Source organism: Taurulus bubalis (assembly GCF_910589615.1).
Source record: "Taurulus bubalis genome assembly, chromosome: 19".
In the NCBI taxonomy this organism is placed as follows: Eukaryota; Metazoa; Chordata; class Actinopteri; order Perciformes; family Cottidae; genus Taurulus; species Taurulus bubalis.
Window position 1 is genome coordinate 16,526,666 of NC_136607.1, and position 20,136 is coordinate 16,546,801.

General features: G+C 42.9%; 1 protein-coding gene across 1 annotated transcript in view; it reads left to right on the forward strand.

Moving 5' to 3' along the window:
- ntng2b (netrin g2b) overlaps positions 1-20,136 on the forward strand; it is a gene marked incomplete at both ends in the record, with an annotated part of 54,702 nt that overhangs the window by 19,331 nt on the left and 15,235 nt on the right. The window contains 2 exons of the mRNA XM_079235326.1: positions 11,443-11,615; positions 13,550-13,579. Of these exons, the coding sequence (XP_079091452.1) occupies positions 11,443-11,615; positions 13,550-13,579 (203 nt within the window). The remainder of the gene's footprint in view (positions 1-11,442; positions 11,616-13,549; positions 13,580-20,136) is intronic.

The following is a 20,136-nucleotide window of genomic DNA, read 5'->3' on the forward strand; positions in this document are numbered from 1 at the left end:
TAACTGATTTCATAATCACAGTTTATTTCCCTTCAGAAGGGAAGGAAAGTTAAAGTCAGCAATTTCGCCTGTTTTCCTTTCATTCCTCGTCTTTTGTTTCACAGATGAATGTCTCTTTTTTCATCCCCTCCCTCTTCGATATATATTTCTATTTTCTCCCTCCACCTTCCCGCCCCTCGTCTTAGTCATCCCATAAATATCCTTTTAAATTCACAAATACAATAAGGAATTCTCCGCACCGGCGCCTGCACTGTGCCTTGCCCAGCATCTGGTGAAAGGGGAATCTCTTGATACCGCGAGTGCGCTTTAAAGCTGAAAAGCATGCTGGGAATTGTAAGTGGGAGAACATGAGGTAGAGGGAGGGTGTCCTTGGAAAGATGGTTTGTTCTCAGTCAGCCACATTAATTAGCATAGCATTATTACGGGCATGGCGTGCCTTTAAACTGTCGCTGTCATTACGAGCATGCGGATACACAGCTCCTCCATGTGAGGGACGGAAAACAAGCCCGAGTGTTTGCCAGCTCACACTGTGATCAGTTTCTGATGTCATAGACGTCATTTTTACCAGTGTCGCCCCATCCTGTCTGCAAGTTTTCAGTCCGGCGAAACAAGACAGCAGGTGATGGTGAACATTGTTCAGTCTGGAACCGCACGACAGAATAAGTTGGGAATAAAAAAGTTATTGAATAACCTACAAGTATAGAGATAAGTACTACGAGTGAATATGCTATTGCTCGTTCCAGAGCTGTCGATGACGTCATTGGTGGAGTTTGCTCAGTTGTCGTTGAACTTCTCATCAATGCTGTTGTAAAGAAAGTTGAGCTGTTAAGCCGTTTCATCTGCTGAAGAAGACCATGTGGTATGGTCAAAAGCTCTGTCATCAGCGGGCAGGTGGAGCTTGGGTGTTAGCGACCGTTTCCAGGGTCAAGAATGAAATGTCAAGGTCATACTGGGATATCTGTAGTTTCTGTGGATCTACTTGCTGAACGTTTTCTCAATTAATCATGATTTGCTCCTAATCAGCTGCTAAGTTGCAGTGAACCAATAAGCAGTCAATACTTCCTCATTATGCACGTTAAAGGCACTATTTTGCGTTCGCTTAAGTAAAAGTGGTCCAGTATACTCAGGGAACATGCATCATTATTCATGGTAATCTCAGTCGAGCTACTTTGTATAGTTTATTGTGTTTCTTGATTAATCAGCAATCTGATACTAAATCTCAAATTTAAAAAAATCAATAAAGTTGAATGCAGTGTATCAGATGTATACCTTCCACAGCAGATTGTAGTTGGCAGGAAACTACAAGTAAATTCAAAATATGCATACAATTGGATTAAATAACATAATAATACTGGAATCAGGGTGAGAAAGCTACTGTTTTGTGTTTAATTAACAACTGAAACGATTCGTCAATGAATCCATTAGTCGATCTACAACTGTTGTAAAATGAGAAAAACAATTTCCAATTTTATAGATAATGAAAATAATCAGTTGTAGTTGCGAGTCATTCCATAACTACACACCAGAGGTCAATTACGTAATAATGCCGGACTTTTGCTTCACACGAGTATCATTATGTGTTCAGTTCGGATAGGAATCCAATTTCTAAACCACCACAAGTAATTAATGGATACAGAGATTATTAAGCAAAATTTCACAATTACTGAATAAAGCTCAGCAGTTTTTTTTTTTTTGCTCCAGCTCAGAGCACAAGTAAACACCGTCCTCTCTGGGTTTTATGCATAAAGACCCCCAAGTTTTCTCACTAATTGTCTTGCTAACTGCACGGGTGTGTTTTGAGGGTCTCCTTCCCCTCCTCTGTTCCTCACTCCTCACCTCCTCTCCTCCTCTGCCCCGCGGCTCGGGCAGCTCTCTCCTCTCGATGACTAATGATGTTCTTTCAGTCTCAAGGTTTTAGCGGGATAATTATATTAACCCCTGTCCTCTGGCTGATCCCAGCACGGCTCGTCTTCCCCGGGCATCCTCCCCTCCACGGTCTCACCGGAATTAGACTAGTAATATACACATTGGCTGTATGGGAACGTGCACCGCGGGTGTGTTTTCTATCTGTCTGCAAGTGTGTGCGTGCACGTTTTAGTGACTTTTAGGGTAAATTAAATGAGAGGACATGCAGCGAAGAAAAAGGGCAAAAGTATATAAAGTATGTTATTGTATTTGTGTGGAAAAAAACTGTGTGAAGGACTGGGGATTATGGGTTTGAGTGTGTTGTTGGGCGTATTTACAACAACATGCATTTACACATTAGCGGTTCAACAGTGTGTTTCTACAGTTCGTGTGGCGGGCATTCGGTCTCAGAGAGAAGGCCTTGAGAGTATTCTGTTCTCCACTTCCAAAGTTTTTCTTTCTGATACACACACACACACACACACACACACACACACACACACACACACACACACACACACACACACACACAAAACAGACATGAAGATCCTACAAAGATCCTTATCGCCCCAGGAGGTCCGAGGACTCTGCGGGGGCCTGCACAACAGGAAGAACCTCCCACCAAACCCCATGTCGTCCCAGAGTTTCTGTCTCATCATCACATTTCCATTCCCCCCAACTCCCTTTACTTCTTCTTTCTCATTCATATCTTAAATAAGATGAGGATGTATAATAACCCCCACCCCCCTCCCACACACACACACACACACACACACACACACACACCACCCCCACCCAACTTCCTCTCTCCCCAGGTGTTACTCATTGCTGGAGTGTTCATTAAAACACATTCAGCAGCAGTAAGGACTCTGCAGGGAGGCTACGCGCTAATATGCAGCACTGCTACGCAGTGATCTCAGGACCATCCGGGCCGGACGGAGCGAGAGCGATCTTTCTTTAGTGGAAGACACCTTAAGATGCAGTGACATGGCTGCTCCAGGAAGAGCGGCGTCAGCCATTCTGCATCATTCATGCTGCATCATGCTGCATGAATATTACAATGCCGGCGTGCAGAGTCTTAAATTACCACCCGCCAGGTGCCAAATGCCAGTAAAATATGTCTTGTGTGGTTGAATTAATAAGGGTCGCCCAACACAGTGGTCAGTGAGAGTGTGTGTATTCATGGGTGATAACATTCAGTTTTTGTTATTTATAGGACAATAACTTTTTATTAGTGTCACGCAGAGACAAGCAGAGAAAACTAGGTGAAATTGCTGACGTGGGGCTTTCACATAGTATTTCATTTACGTCTGCATACTAAGCAGACGTATACTTCATTACTGGAATATTTATATTTGGTGCAAGAAATAACGGCAGTCCAATATTTTTGACTAACAATCAAACAGAAAATGATATTTAAATTGTGGATTTTATTCAGTAGAATACAAATTGGACCAATAAAAAGCAGTTGCTTCCCAAAAGACTAAACAAGAAAAAAAACGAAAAAAAACGTTACCCGTATTTTTGTTTGCATTTCTCCAGTAAAAGAAAAGTTTGACTTTCAGCCGTTTCGGTATCAATATTTTGAGCGATGATCAGTAGTTATGGGAACTTGAGTACTTTTTCTCCCCATACGCTTTAGATCTCACAGTTAGTTCTGATGGACACATTTTAATGATTTAGGGGTTGTTCAGATCAAAAGAAGCTCTGCTAAAAAACATTCGGGTTAAACTGGCGGCGGCTTGTTTATTCGGGTACAGACGAGGCGATGAAACACGATCCAGGAAGTTCAGTTTTGAGTGTGTCCAAAACATTGCACACTCATAATACACTGAGACGCTAGGAAATTGTCGTCACGGCAATCATTGTAACTTTTTTTTGCGACAGTCAAAAAGTAAATAGAGGAAATATCTTTCTCCGTGTGAGCGCGCATGTATTTCATTGGCCGACGTCTTCCTGCATGATGTAACTGTGCGGCAAATTGAGCAGGTTCAACATTTTTGCTGGACGACCTTGCATTTTGTTGTTGTTGTTGCAGTGAATGAACGGCCTGCGTTTCTCATCCAGTGCTGAAGTTGGTCTGAACAGGCCCGAAAAAGAAGGGAAAAAAAGTGACAACAGTAGCAAGTCATTCTCCATGATGATACGCTCCAGTGTCCATAGCTGCTATGATAGAAATGTTCAGTCTGGAATCATTTGTACTGCACATTGCCACTGTTCACGAATGTGCAATGAGTATTTTTTAAAGATAGGTCAAATAAACTGTACACTAAATCAGGCAAGAAAGGCACATACATCAACATACACTCCAGAGTCAGTGTGGTTACTAATATTAATAAAAGGGACCCTGCATCTGAATCAATTCATATCATTGAGACGCTTTTAAAAAAAAAGGGTTTACCCACTGTTGAAGTGAACAAGAAAGTTATTTACAAATTGTGTCCTATCATCTTACACAAAGTCTTACTGGAAACAGCCAGGGTGACAAAATCCTTTGAAAGCTACATATTAATTACCCCTGCAGTTTGAAAGACCAGCAAAAACAGCACATTTTAAACAGCTGGTATGTAACCCACACCTGAACTGTTCCAGTATCTCTCTCTCTCTCTCTCTCTCACACACACACACACACACACACACACACAGCCTTTGCTGTGCTCATGAGAACGGTCCTCTGAGGTCCGGACTGGAGAACAGGATGTGCCCGGGCTCCATTATTTAGTTATTTGGTGCTGTGCATACAGTACATACTTCAGAGAGCGAGTAGCTCAAAGTGGACCCAACTCTGCCAACTGCCCAACTGCTCTTTACACGACTCAAACCGACCAATCAGAGCGAGGCTCTCAGGACGGTGCACGCACGCAATAGTCAGTTACTGTAGTCTGTGTAAATAATTTACTCGTACGCTTAGTCTCACACACTCTCTCACTCTCTCTCTCACCATCCATCCCTCTATCTAGTCCATCACAAACTAAAAGACTTAACTCAGAGCAAACTGTGCTAATATAATGAATCATCCCACGTACACACCAGGGAGGTCACACATCCCCATACACTGCATAGTAGACACACACACACACACACACACACACGCACACAGGGTGTGGATTGCAAAGACAATCAAGGTCATTCCTGCATTTTGAATAATTTAAGATGTATTTTTGCTGGACAATTTCACTCAGCTTTTCCCTGCAGAGGCCCAAAAACACCCAGTGGCCGTTCAACATTGAACATAGATATAGGGAGAGCCTGTATCTATGTGCTTGTGCGTGTTGAGGAGACGCCACACATACACTCTTGATACCCATGCTTCAGTATCAAGGGTGTTCCCCGTTAGATGGCTTTTGTGATGCACCCCACAAAAATAGTTTTTGTTTTAAAAACCAGAGAAACTAGAAAAAGATGGAGGGAGATTTAACATGACAGGCAGGAAATGTGTGAAAAACATTTGTAGTCTTTTTGCAGTCCGCATCTTTCATTAGACACTGACGGATAATGAGCTTGAGTGGGATGATTTGTTGCGATGACAAAAAAAAAGCCACAAGTTTGGTTATTAATGAATGAGGGGTGACGGGTTAATAGAAACGTGTGAAATAATTATTGTGGTTATGAACACGAGGCACAGCGTAATCCCTGCTCACCACATGATTGCAGGGGAGGTCAATTATAGATTACCTGTTTAGTCTGGAGGGAGAGAGAAGGAGCAAGCATGTGAGAGTAAGGATGGATTGTGGGGGGGGAGGGGGGTTGAGGGAGGAGAAGGAGCGTTTGAAGAGACTCACGCTGCTCTCCTGCTACGGGAGGTTGCACTCGAGGAAAATCGATCCTCTCCCTTCAGAGAAAGAAATTTATGAAGCTGGAACATAAACGCAGTCATGTCCAATTAGCTGCTCGGGATTTACGAGGCAAGGCGAGGGAGGAAGTGGGAGGGGACGTGGTGATAAAGACCTCGGCAGAAGCCAATAAGGCGTGCAGCTGATCAATGATCCGAGCTTCACGCAACACCCACTCTCCGCCCGGCCGCTCGCCGTCGTGCTCGGGATGCACGATGTTTGGGGGCGGGGGGCGGCCTTCCCGCAGGCCGCGCCTTCCACCAATCAGATTTGAATTTATGGACATACTTTAAAGATCACCTCCAGGCATGTTTTATGTCTGATATGGTTCATCCTATAAAGAAGTTCAACTGCCTAGTTAAAATGACATCTTAGACTTAAAGCATTTGAATGTCCCCAAAGGGGCAATTTGTGGCACAGCCCAGTGAACCATAAATAATAAAGACACAATTAAAACAACAGAGACAACAACAAAAGTCCATGATCATGATCTTTCAATAAATAAGACCAATCCCCATCTACTCCTTCTCCCTCAATGAAGAATACAGAAGCAATGAATATGTAAATATTGTTCTTTTCTCTTCAAATACTGGGCCCAAGATGTATTCTCATTTCCTATTTCAATCACCGCCTTTGCATTTGCACGCACACCTCCGTGCCATCAGTCAGCCCTGGTTTGGATGTTGAGTCTCTCACAAAAGCGCCGACCCTCATTGCCCATTAGGCTCTCACTCCGCTGTAGCTCCGGCAGGCTGTGTAGCCTGGTTGTGGTATCAGGGGAGGGAGTTGTTGCACATAGCGAGTGGGCCTTCTCAGTGACGGCTGATCGAACACAGAGTGGAAGGAGGAGGGAGCTATCCTGCTGGGTCAGAGCCGCATCGATGCGGTCTGTCATCACAGGTTAGAGCACGTCAACGCGGACCCTCCTCCTGCTCCTCCTCCGAGTCTCACCGCTGTGGTCGGGGAGGCAGGCGGACTGTCAGGGCTTTGACACGACTCCCCCGCTGCACTGACTGCTCAGCCCCCCGCATCGTCTATACACACCTCACCCTCCCTCCCCTGTTCTCTCCTCCACCTACTCCTCTACAACACAAGTCCACAACCCAATTTACTCAATGCACTCCTCAGTTACGGGCAGAAGTGAAGAAGAAGAAAAAAACATTTAAAAAGGAGTCAGGGCAGCATAGACAGACAGACAGAAATAGATGGAGGGGGGAAAAAATGGATGAACAAAGAGGAGGTTGCGTGAAGAAAAACTGGAGGACTGGAACGGTTGCAGTAGATGGAATTTGGGAGCAAAAGTTAAAAAAAAAAAAAAGAAGAAAAATAATAGTGGGAGGAGAGTGCAAAACCGAAAGTAAGAAAGCGGGAGTGATAGCAATGTCCCCGGAGAGAAATAGAGGAATAGGCATCGACTACAGTAAAGAGACAGATAAAGCCCCATTAACTGCTGCTTCCAGCTGCTTTCTCAGGCTCTGCCACCACATGACTCCCCCTTGATGTTTGTTTATCTTTCTTATTATTTATTCTCCTAATTGCTGCGTCTCTGCTGTCTAAAACAGGCAGTCCTCGCATCATTAAATAAACAGCGCTGACATGACTTCAGAGAGACAGACTGCGGGGAGAACGGACAGAGAAGCACACGGGCACAGAAAGGCCGACAACTAATCGGTCCATTAGGTAATAAGTACAGATCATTGAGAAAAAAAACATAGTGTGAGCATGTAGACATGGATCATACAAGACACATGCACCAGTTATTTCTCTGATTGCATTTAACCTGCTAAATGGTTTTGTTCTTTTTTGGAGGAAACGTAATTGCCGTCTGAATTATTTTCAGTGGCAACATTTTTTATCTTTGTACCACGCAGACACTGCAGGGAAGCGGTAAGGGGAACATAGTCCAGTACTTTGTGCTCATGCTTAGGTGTAGGTTTCAAAAACACTTTGATAGGGAAAGATAATGATTTAGGTTAAATATAGAAAAAGAAACGTAGACATATCCCATCTACAGTCATGGTTTTTGAGTCGCAATTTTTGAAAAGCTTAACCGAGACCACAGTCTCTCTAACCTAAACACAACCATACACATGCTTCTTATGTAGCCGAGGAAGTGAATACTGTAATGCAAGAGCGAGATGGAAGTGAACGTTCTGCAGAGACATTCAGTTTAAAATGTTATCAATATTTCTTTTGATATTTTCATGAAAAGCGTTCTGTTGATGAAAAAAAAAAGTTAATTCCGCGTAACATTTCTTTTCAAGCATACCCTTTTGCAATTAGTTGTATTGTTTGGATGCTAATCTAAAGCATTTATGGAGTAACAACATATTTATGTTGGACCATTTTAGTTGAGGTAACACCAAAACACTAAAACTAAATATTGATTCCCTTTTAATCAGGAATGACTCATTAATAAACTGGTTAGTGAGCGGAACGATACTTATTAGTAGTGAACAGTCTTTACAGCAAATAAGTCAAGTAACTCATTTACTATATAGTCTTTGATTTCTTTTTCGTATTCACATTTTTGGCCTTTCATTTCTGGCTGGCTTTTTTCCTTTTTTTGGCATTCATTTTTAGTCCATGCCACCCCAATATAACAAATATGTAGCTCTTTGTGACAGTATGTCTGTTTCAATAGTAAAACCGTGTTTTGATCTTACGCCACAATGGTTGAAGGTTTGGTTAGGTTTAAGCATAAAAACAACGTGGTTGGTGTTGTGGAAAGATCCTGTGTTGGGTTGGTGAAGGCATTAAAATAAATCAACGCTGGATGTCTGCAGGAAATGAGGAGCAAACTGCGGTCTCCAGAGTTTAAGCATGACGCTTTGTTGACCCATCCATCCACCGCGACCTCCTTCCTCTGCAGACTTTGTGGCTCTACAGTAACATCACCCGACTTCCTCCTTTGCTCCCAATGGACAAGACTCATAATTCCAACGGCTGCTGGAGGCTTTGTCCTTTAAAACGTAAAATATAAGTTGTTTTTGCCCATCTGCTGAAACAAATGATACGCTTATTTTTCTCGAGACGGACAGTCTCCAACAGACTGATAAACAGAAGTATTGACCCGTAATTACACCTGCTAATTAAACCACCACCTTGTGTGTGTGGTTTCTAATGCAGACTGGAATACATTTGAATCACTTACTTCCTTCTGCTCCTAAACTCCCTTTCTTACCCAGCTTTCTCTTCTTGTCCTTCTTTGTCTTTTCCTCCCCTCACCTTCTCTAATTTCATCCCTCTCTCTCTCTCTCTGAGTAAATAGACAGGGTTGGGATGGATCCAGCTGTCCTGTCTTAACTTCCTCCAGCTCAGAGCTGCTTCTCCTACTTTGATGACTTTGCAGTGAAGGCAGACATCTTGCACATTAACATATGATTGTGTCCATGTATTATTTGTATGTTGAGGGACCAAAGAGGGGAGGAGGGATCGGGAGAAATCCCAGTGCAAGCTGTCATCCGAGAGAGAGAGAGCTAAAGAGACTCGGCACATAAAAAGTTGGAGTGTCACATCATTCATGTGGAAGGAGTGCAAGGCGAGAAGTACTCCTGGCCTTCCTTGACTGTACTATGTGGCAGGAGTCAGAAAAGCAGGTCAAGGGGACGCTTCCGTGATATATTGACATAGCAGAGGTTTTGGTTATTGTTAGGACTCCAGTCGCATTTCGTGAAGGTGCATTTATGAATCCAGACTCATCTGCCCATGCACGCTTTAACCTCTATACGTCGACTGTCCAGCTAACTGACAAGCGGGAGGACATTTCCTCGAGTAGGCTGCAGTCATTAGGCCTGCAAAGACACAAACTGCACAGCAGCGTATACCTCGAAAATCACTTTGTTGTCCAGTATTGATTTTAAACTACAACTTCTAGATCCTGCACTCAGCGGCGCTTCCTCTTTTAAGAAGAGACGGATGAGATTTATCACCGAAAATGCAGGAGATGAGAAGCGGTGATATGTTCGGCGCTGTCAGTCACTCAATCCAGACATTAGTCACCGCGCCTCTGCCTCTCAGATCTGTTGGCTGTCATCGCCGCTCTCGGTTAAATGCTTCACGATCACTGGAGGCAGAAACAGGAGCGCGCGCGCACACACACACACACACCTGTCCCACTTCACACACACTCGCTCTCTCTCCATTTCCTCCATGAAAAAGAGATGTTCAATTTCCCTCTCCGCTAAGTGGACAGCTCGTGTCCTTCAAGGCATGCAGGAAACAAGGCCTTGTCGACGGATGGATTTTCCCCGGCACGTCCTGTCAGCTCGTCCAGGTGATCAGAGAGAAACATGGGTAATTTATAGGACTGCAAGCAACAATGTGATGTGAGGCAACGCGCCATGATCGACTGCCTCCATTTTGTTTCCCTGTGAAGTTTCCTGTGCGTTTCTAAGTTTCAGTCATCGTTATTCTGTATGTAAAGTTAACTAGGATCGAGGTTGGTAGGCCGACAGCATAAACCACAGAAAAAAAGAAGAAAAAAACTGATGAGAAAGCGCAGATTAGTGTGAGGAAGGAAGATTGAAGCAGTCATCCTGCCAGAATACAGGGGCCATTCTTTGAATATTTGATGCAGACGGATAGCTGTTCACTCCTCTGGAACAAACTGGATTGGAGTCCAGTCGCTCATCTGGAAAAGGCTGTAATTTAAAGTCGTAGCTGCCCAATGTCCTTAAGATCCTCATTTCCTTCCCAGCCGAGCTTCAACCTCTGGATCAGCCCACCTGGACCCTGCCCTCTGCCGAGGTCGCTCTGTGCACATTACGGTCATGCGAGCACACACACACTCAGACACTTGCATTTCACAGGCAGTAATTGTAAACAACAATTTGCTCCAAAATGGCGGGCTTGGAGAGAGAGTGGGGAAATACATTACCAACAATCTTGGACCGACCTGCTCGATGTTTCCCTGTGCTGCAGATTTATTCAGAAAAAGGAGACGCAAGAAGCGATAGTTTTATTCTGTATGAAAATTCAATTTAATACACTTCCACACAAAATCACACCAAAACGACATACATATTGGGTCTTTATTGGGTCTTTTTTTTTTTTTACGACGTGATAACATTCAATTAGGGCTGCAACTAGTTATTTGAATGATCAATTAAATGATTATTTGTTAATTACTCCATAAATTGCTTCTTAGGTAAATGAAAAGTGACCACATTTCCTTTTTTATCCAATTAACAAAACTCAAAGATATCTGGTTTATTATCCTCACACTTGAGAAGCTGATCCCTAAGAATCTTTGGGGTCTTTGCTTGAAAAATAATCACTTTCTTGAATCGACTACTTTTTATTTATCTATCCTGTATTTTACCCGAAAGGTCTGATTGAGATACAACATGTCTTCTGACAGGAAGTGCTGTTCAAGATGTGCAGCAAGTAAACCTGTCTTCTTTTTTCTCTCTCTGTCAGATGTGCAGTGTAATTTACGGTGGCTGCTCAGTAAACAACAGACTACGTAGAACCTTACGTACCTTAATCCTATGATCTTGATCTTGTTTAATCTTGTTCTACTATAATGTAATTCCCCCACAATAGATTTGTGTTCCATGTCTGCATCAGACATTTAACGCTCACTATTTGCACTACTCATTACTAACATCATTAACACTCACCACCAGCGTGTGATTACAACTTTCGCTTTCTCATGTCATCTCATCTGTGAAATCTCCTTCTTTTTTCTTTTTTTTTAAAGGTGTAAGTGTAACCTCCACGCCTCCCAGTGCCTGCTGCAGGATGGGAACCTCCAGTGCCAGTGTGAACACAACACCACGGGCCAGGACTGTCAGCGCTGCAAGAAAGGCTTCAAAGCCAAGTCCTGGAAGGCTGGTTCCTACCTGCCAGCACCCAATGGAACCCCCAACACCTGTACGTACCTAACACATGCTCATCTGTTCATCAACTCACCAATCTGACACACAGCTAGATACAATACTGCTGACTCTACATTTGCCTTGGCTTTTACTATTAATTGATCAAAGTTGCAACACTTAAATATGTTTCCCGAGAAGAAGATTTAAGATGATTTATTCTGCATTTAAAAGAAAAGTTCGATGAGAAGATTGATATTACTAAGCTTAGTTTAACATAAAGACTAGAAACACGGGGGGGAAAATTTGCCTGCGTCTGTCGGGAGGGAACTAAATTCTCTAACAAGCACCTGCAAAGCTCAGCAAGTAACATATTACAACTCATTTGAAATAGTCAAGCACATAACCCCGGGTAAAACGTGAATTGACGTCTTTGCACTTTGTTTTTTGTACAGATTATACAAATGAGACAAAACATATTAATTCATGAGCTTTTGTTGTCATCAGGAAGAGCCTGTCTTGATGCTAAGCTAAGCTAACTCACGGTAGACTCTTATTCACCCTACAAACATGAGATGTGAAAGCATGTCTCTTCTAACTCTATCTCTTGGTATGAAAGAGAGACGCCGTGCTTGCTAGTTGCTCCATTAGCTGATGTTGAAGTCTTAGCTCAACTTATTTTATGTTACCTTAGTGCTCCGTCAGCAGTTATTGGCAGTAGTTTAGCCCCGCTAATGCTTATGCTAATGCTAGCTTTGAGTCCCATTAGTTGATTGTGGGTCACTGATAGCTCCTGCACAGAAAACATTTGAAATATTGCCCAGTGCCTGTTAGAGAGCAAATAATGGGAATAAAGTCTACTTTGGCCTCTCACAATGACGATAATATGGTTTGAATTGTTATTTATTTTGTTTATTTTCTTATATTGTTCTATTTTAGTCCGATTTTTGCTGCTATAATAATCCCAGTTTCTCCTGTGGCTCAAAGCCATTCATTTCAATCTTTCTAATCATAGACGATGGCTCATAAGATTACATTTTCTATTTCAAAATGAATATTCATGCAGTGATTTCCAGCACACTTGACTGATGGATTTATGGATGTTGTCATCTCCGAGGTTCTGAATGAAAGAGAGGATCAAGGGTAGAAGTTGAAAAGAAAGGAGAAGTTCAGAGAAGACGATGTAGAGATGGAGATCTCTGAAATGTCGTTTTCCTCAATGCAGAGAGCAGATCAGTTCTGTGTGACAACGTGGGAGTGCGTGGGGGGAAATCCTCTTGGAGAGTGTAGCCAGCTACAGTAGCTATGATATAAAAATATATCTAGGGCAGCCCCTCCCTAGTTTTCTCCTTTCAAACAAACACAGACACACACTCACATACACCTGTTCCTGCACACACTGCATAGAATGGATCTATTGTCAGCCCTTTTTTTTATTTTTATAAATCATGCTGTTGCTTCCAACCCAGTTTTAATGCTGACACACAACTTCAGAAGCCATCACCGCCCTTTTAAACTCCTGAATCCCATTAGTGGAATTTAAAAATTCAAACTTGCTCGGTCGAAATCGTACACAAAATGGCCATGGCTCACGAAACAGTTTGGTCTCCACAGACTGCATTATGCATGCCAAGCTACCCCAACTATAAATACAATTTTGGGAAACATGCAAGAAAAAAGGTTTTGATTCAAGCCATGCAAAGTGGCAGAGCTCTCCTGAAACATACATATGTGATGAGGACCTCTGAATGTGAGCATTTTGGGGGAAGAGTAACGGGGCAAATTAGGGCGGCTGGGGGAGGCGGTGCAAGCCCAGTAATTACTCCCGGACATTGAGAGGTGGTCTACAACAAACCGTTATTTTGCAGAACAGCTCTTAAGCTCTCTCTGCCACCTGAGTCTGATGAATGATCCAGAGTCAAGTCTTTAGGCAAATTGAATGCATAAATAAACAAATTCTCATCTCCTCTCCCTCTTCTTATTCTCTTTCAGGTACAATTGCTGGTTCCCCCTCCGGTTCTAGTAAGTAATAATGCAACGCAGAGGAGGTGGAATTCCACTCTCTTTCTCTCTCTCTCTCTCTCTCTCTCTCTCTCTTTCTCTTCCTGCATTGTCTCTCCCCCTTTTTGTTGCATTGTTTTTCGAAATGTAAGTTTTAACCCCATACCTCGCTTTCAGCACGTCTCCTAAACTCTCCCTCTCTCCTGTGATGTTCAGCTGGCGCTACACTCAGTCATTTCTCTTTTCCTGCATCTCCTCTCACAGTGCTGCAGCTTGGGCCCTGTGTGCTTCATTATTAATAGGCCTCTCTGTCGCCATGTCCTTTCATCACAGCACATCACACTAACCTGCACAGGAGGAATTCTTCCACAGTTCTGCTTTTCTTATTTAGACTAAAGCTGCTGCGGATGGATTGAAGAAAGAGAAGGGGTGGGGGGGGCTGAGAGAGAAAAGACAGACAGAGAAAATGCTGGAGAAGGATGTGGGCATATAGTGTTGTAATGCAGTGTGATTCCGGGTGAGGAGCTCCGGGAGGCAGGAATAAAAGGGAATTTGATTAGGGATTCTCTCTTTGGAGAGGCTCTCAGCCTCCGAGCTGTTAGACAGAAACGATCGGCAAAGTGGCAACATCAACCCTGACAGCACTGGGCTGTTCTCCACATGGCCGGACAGTAAAAGGCTGATGCATGGATAGACTGAGCAATTGGACTGCACTGCAGAAGTCTCCTTTTAAAAGGTCTCCTCTCACAATTAGATACAAAATAATGGCTATGATTTATCAAAGAGACAAATGATGCTTGCTAATGGGCTGATAATGAGTTTAGTGGTTCAGTTTCAGGTTCCCAGAGATTCAGTTTCTGTTTGTTAATACCCCATTTCTACCTGTGTTGCTGAGCATTTACTGCCACTGAAGGTGAAGATGAGACAGAGGGTGAAGCTAAAGCTGAAGCGGAGGGTGTAAAACTGAAGGAGAAGTTGAAGCTGAAGGTGAAACAGAGCGTGTACCTGAAGGTGAATGAATCAAAGAGTGCCACAACAGTCTCAGAAGCTGAATGGTCCCCGGCTATTACCCATGAGCCCTTTGGAGCCCCTCGGGAAGGTGCGGAAAAGTGCATTAGCCGTAGCCAGAGGTACTTGACAGTTAGTAGCTACTATACTTTGTAGATAAACACATGCCACCCTGCACACACTGCAGAAAGATCTGCCATTGCAAAGACGTCATTTGAATGGAGGCCAATTGGTTTCAGGACATTTCGAGAATAAGGCAACATTTTCCTCTTATCCGTCTTCCTTCCAGATAGTTTGACAATGAAGGAAATGCCTTTGTTCGCTTTGCTACTGAGAGTTTGATAAGAAGATTGATACCACTCAGCCTGTCTGTGGGTCCGATATGAAGCGACAGCCTGCAGCGGTTTAGTTTAGCTTCGCAGAAACAACAGAGACTTCTCATTTGACGGGCAGATACCTCGAAAACCAGAAAGCGTATTTTCTAAAATACAAAAAGTTGTATATTTTGTTTGCGCCGGTGTATTTGTACAGTGCAGTATTGTTACTTTAACTTAAGTAAAGGATCTGAATACGTATTCCACCACTGGCCACAGCTGTTCACATGATACAGCAGGCATGCTCACTTGTGACAAAGCAAATGTGTGTGTCTGTGCGTATAGACGCTGACATGCAGTGTGTTTGTGTCTGTGTGTCTATCATACATAATTCACCCTGCAACCTACTGGAGGTCTTCAGCTGTACATTTCCCTGGTCGTCTATATCTTCTGACCTTAATGCCAGACTTGTCCCGTCTTGGGAGCGTGGGTGTCAAACTGTATGGACATCTAGACTTTATTTGTTCTGACTGACTGATTTCAAGCAGCCCGGGATGGACGTGAACATATTCTGTCAGCCGCTTGAATGTACAGTAAAGTGGACCTCGAAGCCCAGCTCGCCCTCGTCATGCTAAATTTAAACCTGCCATCTTGGTCGGCAGCGGAACTCTTATGTTCCTCCAGAAAAGCACTTAGGACGTGGGAGGAGCTGGGATTTCGGCATCGCTGTGATGTCGTCAGACTTTCTTCTTCTTCTTTTTTTGTCAGAAGGAAATCCATTAGGAGCGTTTGTTGAACAGCACAGCACTTTTGTTGCATGGCTGACATCGGTGGGGAAGTCAAAGAATTCACTGATGAGCTGTGAGTTAGAAGGGTCTGACAGAAGCTTTGACGTTGTACAAAGTTACAGTCCTTTGAAGCTTTTTAAAGCTCGCTGAAGGACACGGAACATCACATGTACTTTTATTTTACATTCACAGGCATAATGTGATTGTTTGAGCTATATTTTACCTCGATAACAGGGCTAATATGTAAAGATTATTTCGATTTTTTTTTTTGAAAATCATCATAAATTGTAAATAAGAAAAAAATAGCATTTGAGGAGCTAATACGTGGGTTTTTTTGTGCCATTTTTGCATATTAATATGTATTATTTATTTTCTTATTTAATTTAATCCACCTAAATAATTGGCATTCAAATATATATAAGATATATTTAAATCAATTCACTTTCTTCTAAATTATGAATACACTAAATATATATAAACAAAAACAAATTAACATCATTTCCAATATATTACATTTTAAACTAAAATACTCAGTTGTCCTTTTGGGACATCAGAGAGGAAGATTGTACCATTGTATTCGTGTCTCTTTTATCCCAGGTTTAGAGAAGTGTATTTGGCTTGAACCTGACCCTGATGTGAGCAAAGCCTTGTTTTCTGTGTGTGTGTTTGTGTGTGTGTGTGTGTGTGTGTGTGTGTGTGTGTGTGTGTGTGTGTGTGTGTGTGTGTGTGTGTGTGTGTGTGTGTGTGTGTGTGTGTGTGTGTCTTTGTACATGTGGAGTTCTGGCGCGCATATGGTGCAGTTCAGTGAAACCCATAAATCATCTTCATCCCCTCCTTTTCCTCACGGGGATCTGAGGTCTTAGGTTCTCTTCTCTCAAAGCGGCCGCCATTGCTGTTTGTACACGCACACACACACACACACACACACACACACACACACACACACACACACACACACACACACACACACGCACACACACACACACACACAGCCACACACACGTTTTATCGTATTGTGAGGCTGAAGGACTTGTGACGTTAAAAACTAGATCAGATAACAACTTCTGTACTTAGTTATCGTCTCTGGTTCTCAACTGCATTTAAACACGCATTCAAAGCTTATACTTTAAAATAGTAATAACAACAATATGTGTTGAGAAAACTATTTAGTAAAGCCGTTAAAGCAGCCTGGGAGTTCATTTTCAAAATGTTCCTCTACATAAAAGTTTGTTATATGAATCATATGTTCAGTATTATTACTTTTCCCAGGAATTTGAAAACGCAAATCCCAATTTAGGTATGTATTGTGGGATTTTACAGTAAAGTCAAATAATACGACAGACTGTAGTCTGTGCTGCGAACGCATCCTTGTGCACATTACAGCAGGACTTATGGGTTGGACAGCATGTCATAGTCGTTGCCCCCTTTGTCATGTCCCTGTCCCAGTTAAGTCACTGAGCATGCTCAGATGAGGATTAGCGATCTATTGGCAAGAGAGTCTGATCCACGGAGCCCGCAGCCCATTGGTCCGCTGACAGATGGGCGTTGGGCGAAGGGGGAGGGGAGGTCAGACAAACCAAATCCTAAAGCCCGGTCAGCCACCATGACCCCGCATGACTTCATCGTCCCAGAGCTGTAGAATAGCCTAAATAAAGGACTAGCAGACAAGTGTATGCACACTCACAGGCTCTAGAGATGTACTGCACTCCATCAGACGCTCTCCTGTCTGTCCACCATCCTCTTCTCAATCCCGTCTATTGAAATCCTTGCATTTTTATAAAGATTGAACTTGCCCTTAGATTGAGAGGGATTGGATCATGTCTGGAAGATCATGTGACATATTACAAAGATACATGCTCTCACTCCGACTGCCACCATTAGGTGTTCTGGGGAGAAAAAACGTTAACTGATCCTGAATCACAATGGCTTCATTAGTGCGAAGCTAAATCAATGTCCAGCACTCCGGTAATAAATGATGAGAATGCTGAGACTGACAAGTGGCATTAAACATTATTGTTATCATTTATCTGGCTAGATTAATACAAGTGACAAATGATCTCATTATATGCAAATGCATTTGTGCGGAAGACACCTACAAATGTGTCCGAGCAGGTGAGCAGGGACTGGACACTGCTTGCCGAAATGTGTGTGTGTGTGTGTGTGCGTGCCAGAGTGTGTGTCGTGGAGTCCATCTGTACAGACAGACAGGCACATGTCCCAGGATGATGTAATGAATCGGCTTAGATTATTGATGCATTGCGTGAGAGAGTGATGGCGCTGTTGTATGGCTGAAAATGACACTAAGACCTTGGCCTTGCTGCAAACATTTTTTTCTCACTTTGTACTTTTACACGCAGAGTCCATTGCCTCCAGCGGCTCCGTTTCTCGGGTTGGAAACGTACATTTCATCTCTCTAAACTCTCATCATTCTGATCCAGGTGGAGGTAGGGACTCACACACTAGGTAGTATGAGACTAGTCATGATTGTAGTGCGGTAAAAGTGAACTCATGCTTTCATGAATGATGATGAGCATTCAAATCCCCTACTAGCCTGAAATGAAAGTCTTCCAGATCCCTCTTTATTGTGCCAGATTAATGCCTTCTCTATATACGTTTTTCCACTGTCTAGTTTACATACTTTATTATGGTGGGAAACACGCTGTTCTCCAGGCAACAGAATGATTTAAACAAAAAATGTATGTAGTCATTTGGATGTGGAAAGAGAAAAAAAAAGGTGTCATAACACCGCCGGTGTGTTGCACACTTTGATTTACTTGGTCTTGTTCACATCATATTTTTTTCAGTAACAATTGGGGATCAGTGACCAAAATAAATCAAATTAGAGCTCAGATCCAAAGTCTTTACTATCAAGTACTATCATACCAGTAAATGGAGTATTTCTAGGATATTTATATTCTATTTACAACAAACATACAACATACCATGTATCAACAAAACGGTGCAGCCAACAAGTCTGAAAAATCTACCATCACAATTATACTCTCTCAGTAACTTGAATAAACTTGTGGCCACTAAATAATTTAAGATTCACATTAGTGGAAAATAGCATGCTGATCAGTCAGGACATCGCAACAGCTTAAACACAGCAACTTGTACCAGTAGTTTAATGTATTCATATTCTGTCATAGTTAATATATTGTACCGCCACAGTACTGTATTTATAGCTCAGGAGTTAATTAGTTACTGTTGTGAAGGTGAGAGATTAACATTCTATTATATTTCATCTCTCAGATTTGGAGATGACAAAACTGAGTGTGTGCAAACACATATGCACACATCCGTACACAACACTGGAAGTGTAAAACAGAGTAATACACTTTGACAAACACTGTATGTTTTCATTTTACAGCCATATTAACAATAGTCACACCTTTTAACAGTCACTGTGTTTTGCACACACACACAAAAAAAGACAATTTCCAGCACTGAAAGGGTTGTGGAACAGCTTTTGAGTTTAGCCTATCTCAGCAGTGTGAAATCACACCATCATTGTGTGTTCTCACTTCTGTGTGTGTTTGAACGTGCCCGTGTGTGTGTGTGTATGTGCACGTTTGAAGAGGAAAAAGGGAAAGCTAGGCTTTCTTTGGATAAACAATCTGATGCTGCATCTCTAATGCTAATGCCTGAGCCTACTCATTCCTCATTGCATTTCCATTCTCTGTCCTCATGCAACTGATGCAACAGGCCCGAGAGCTCCACCAGCACAAACCAGAGCTACAGACAGCTCAGCCCCAGTAACAGACAGTGTGTCACACACCCGACATTTGTCTGAGCCTCCACTGGCGCCCGTCGGAGAATCTGACACACTTCCTGCTACGGCAGAGGTTCGCCTTCCTTCAGAGCAGCACCGAGTTTCGGAGTCCGCGCACCATTCGGTTGTTAATCATCCTCATCACCGCCATCCAATCACAATAGGGTCCGTCCTGTCTCATCTTCACGGCCATACAGGCCTGCACGACACTGAGGAAATGCACTCAGAGCCAAGGCCTAGTGAGAGAGGAGGTAAGCACCCATAGCTCTAGTTGACAGTAGATATAGAGCAGAGTACAGGCTGCCAGAAAATAGAATAATCTCATTTACAATCAGGAGATAATTTTGCTTTCCAGCCAACGTGAGTTGTTTTTTCCGGTGTGGAACCTTTCTGAAATGGACAATTTTCACGAGGTGAAAGTCCCTAACGTGCTCGCATACACAAGCTTCCATAATCCTATGTTCAGCATTACATCGCATGTCAGAAACGCTTATTCAATTTAGGTAGTGGCAGTGAAATCTTGTTAACATGGGTGAGTGAGTGAATGAGTGAGTGAGTGAGTGTTGGAGCGCTGGCGGTGGAAGGTTTGCGAAAAGTCTGAGTTCAGTTGACATTGTCTTTGCCTCATTCAGAGACATTGAGAAGATTGCGGAGCATCAGCTGCAGAATCAGAGTGACGGAAAGATATGAAGAGGT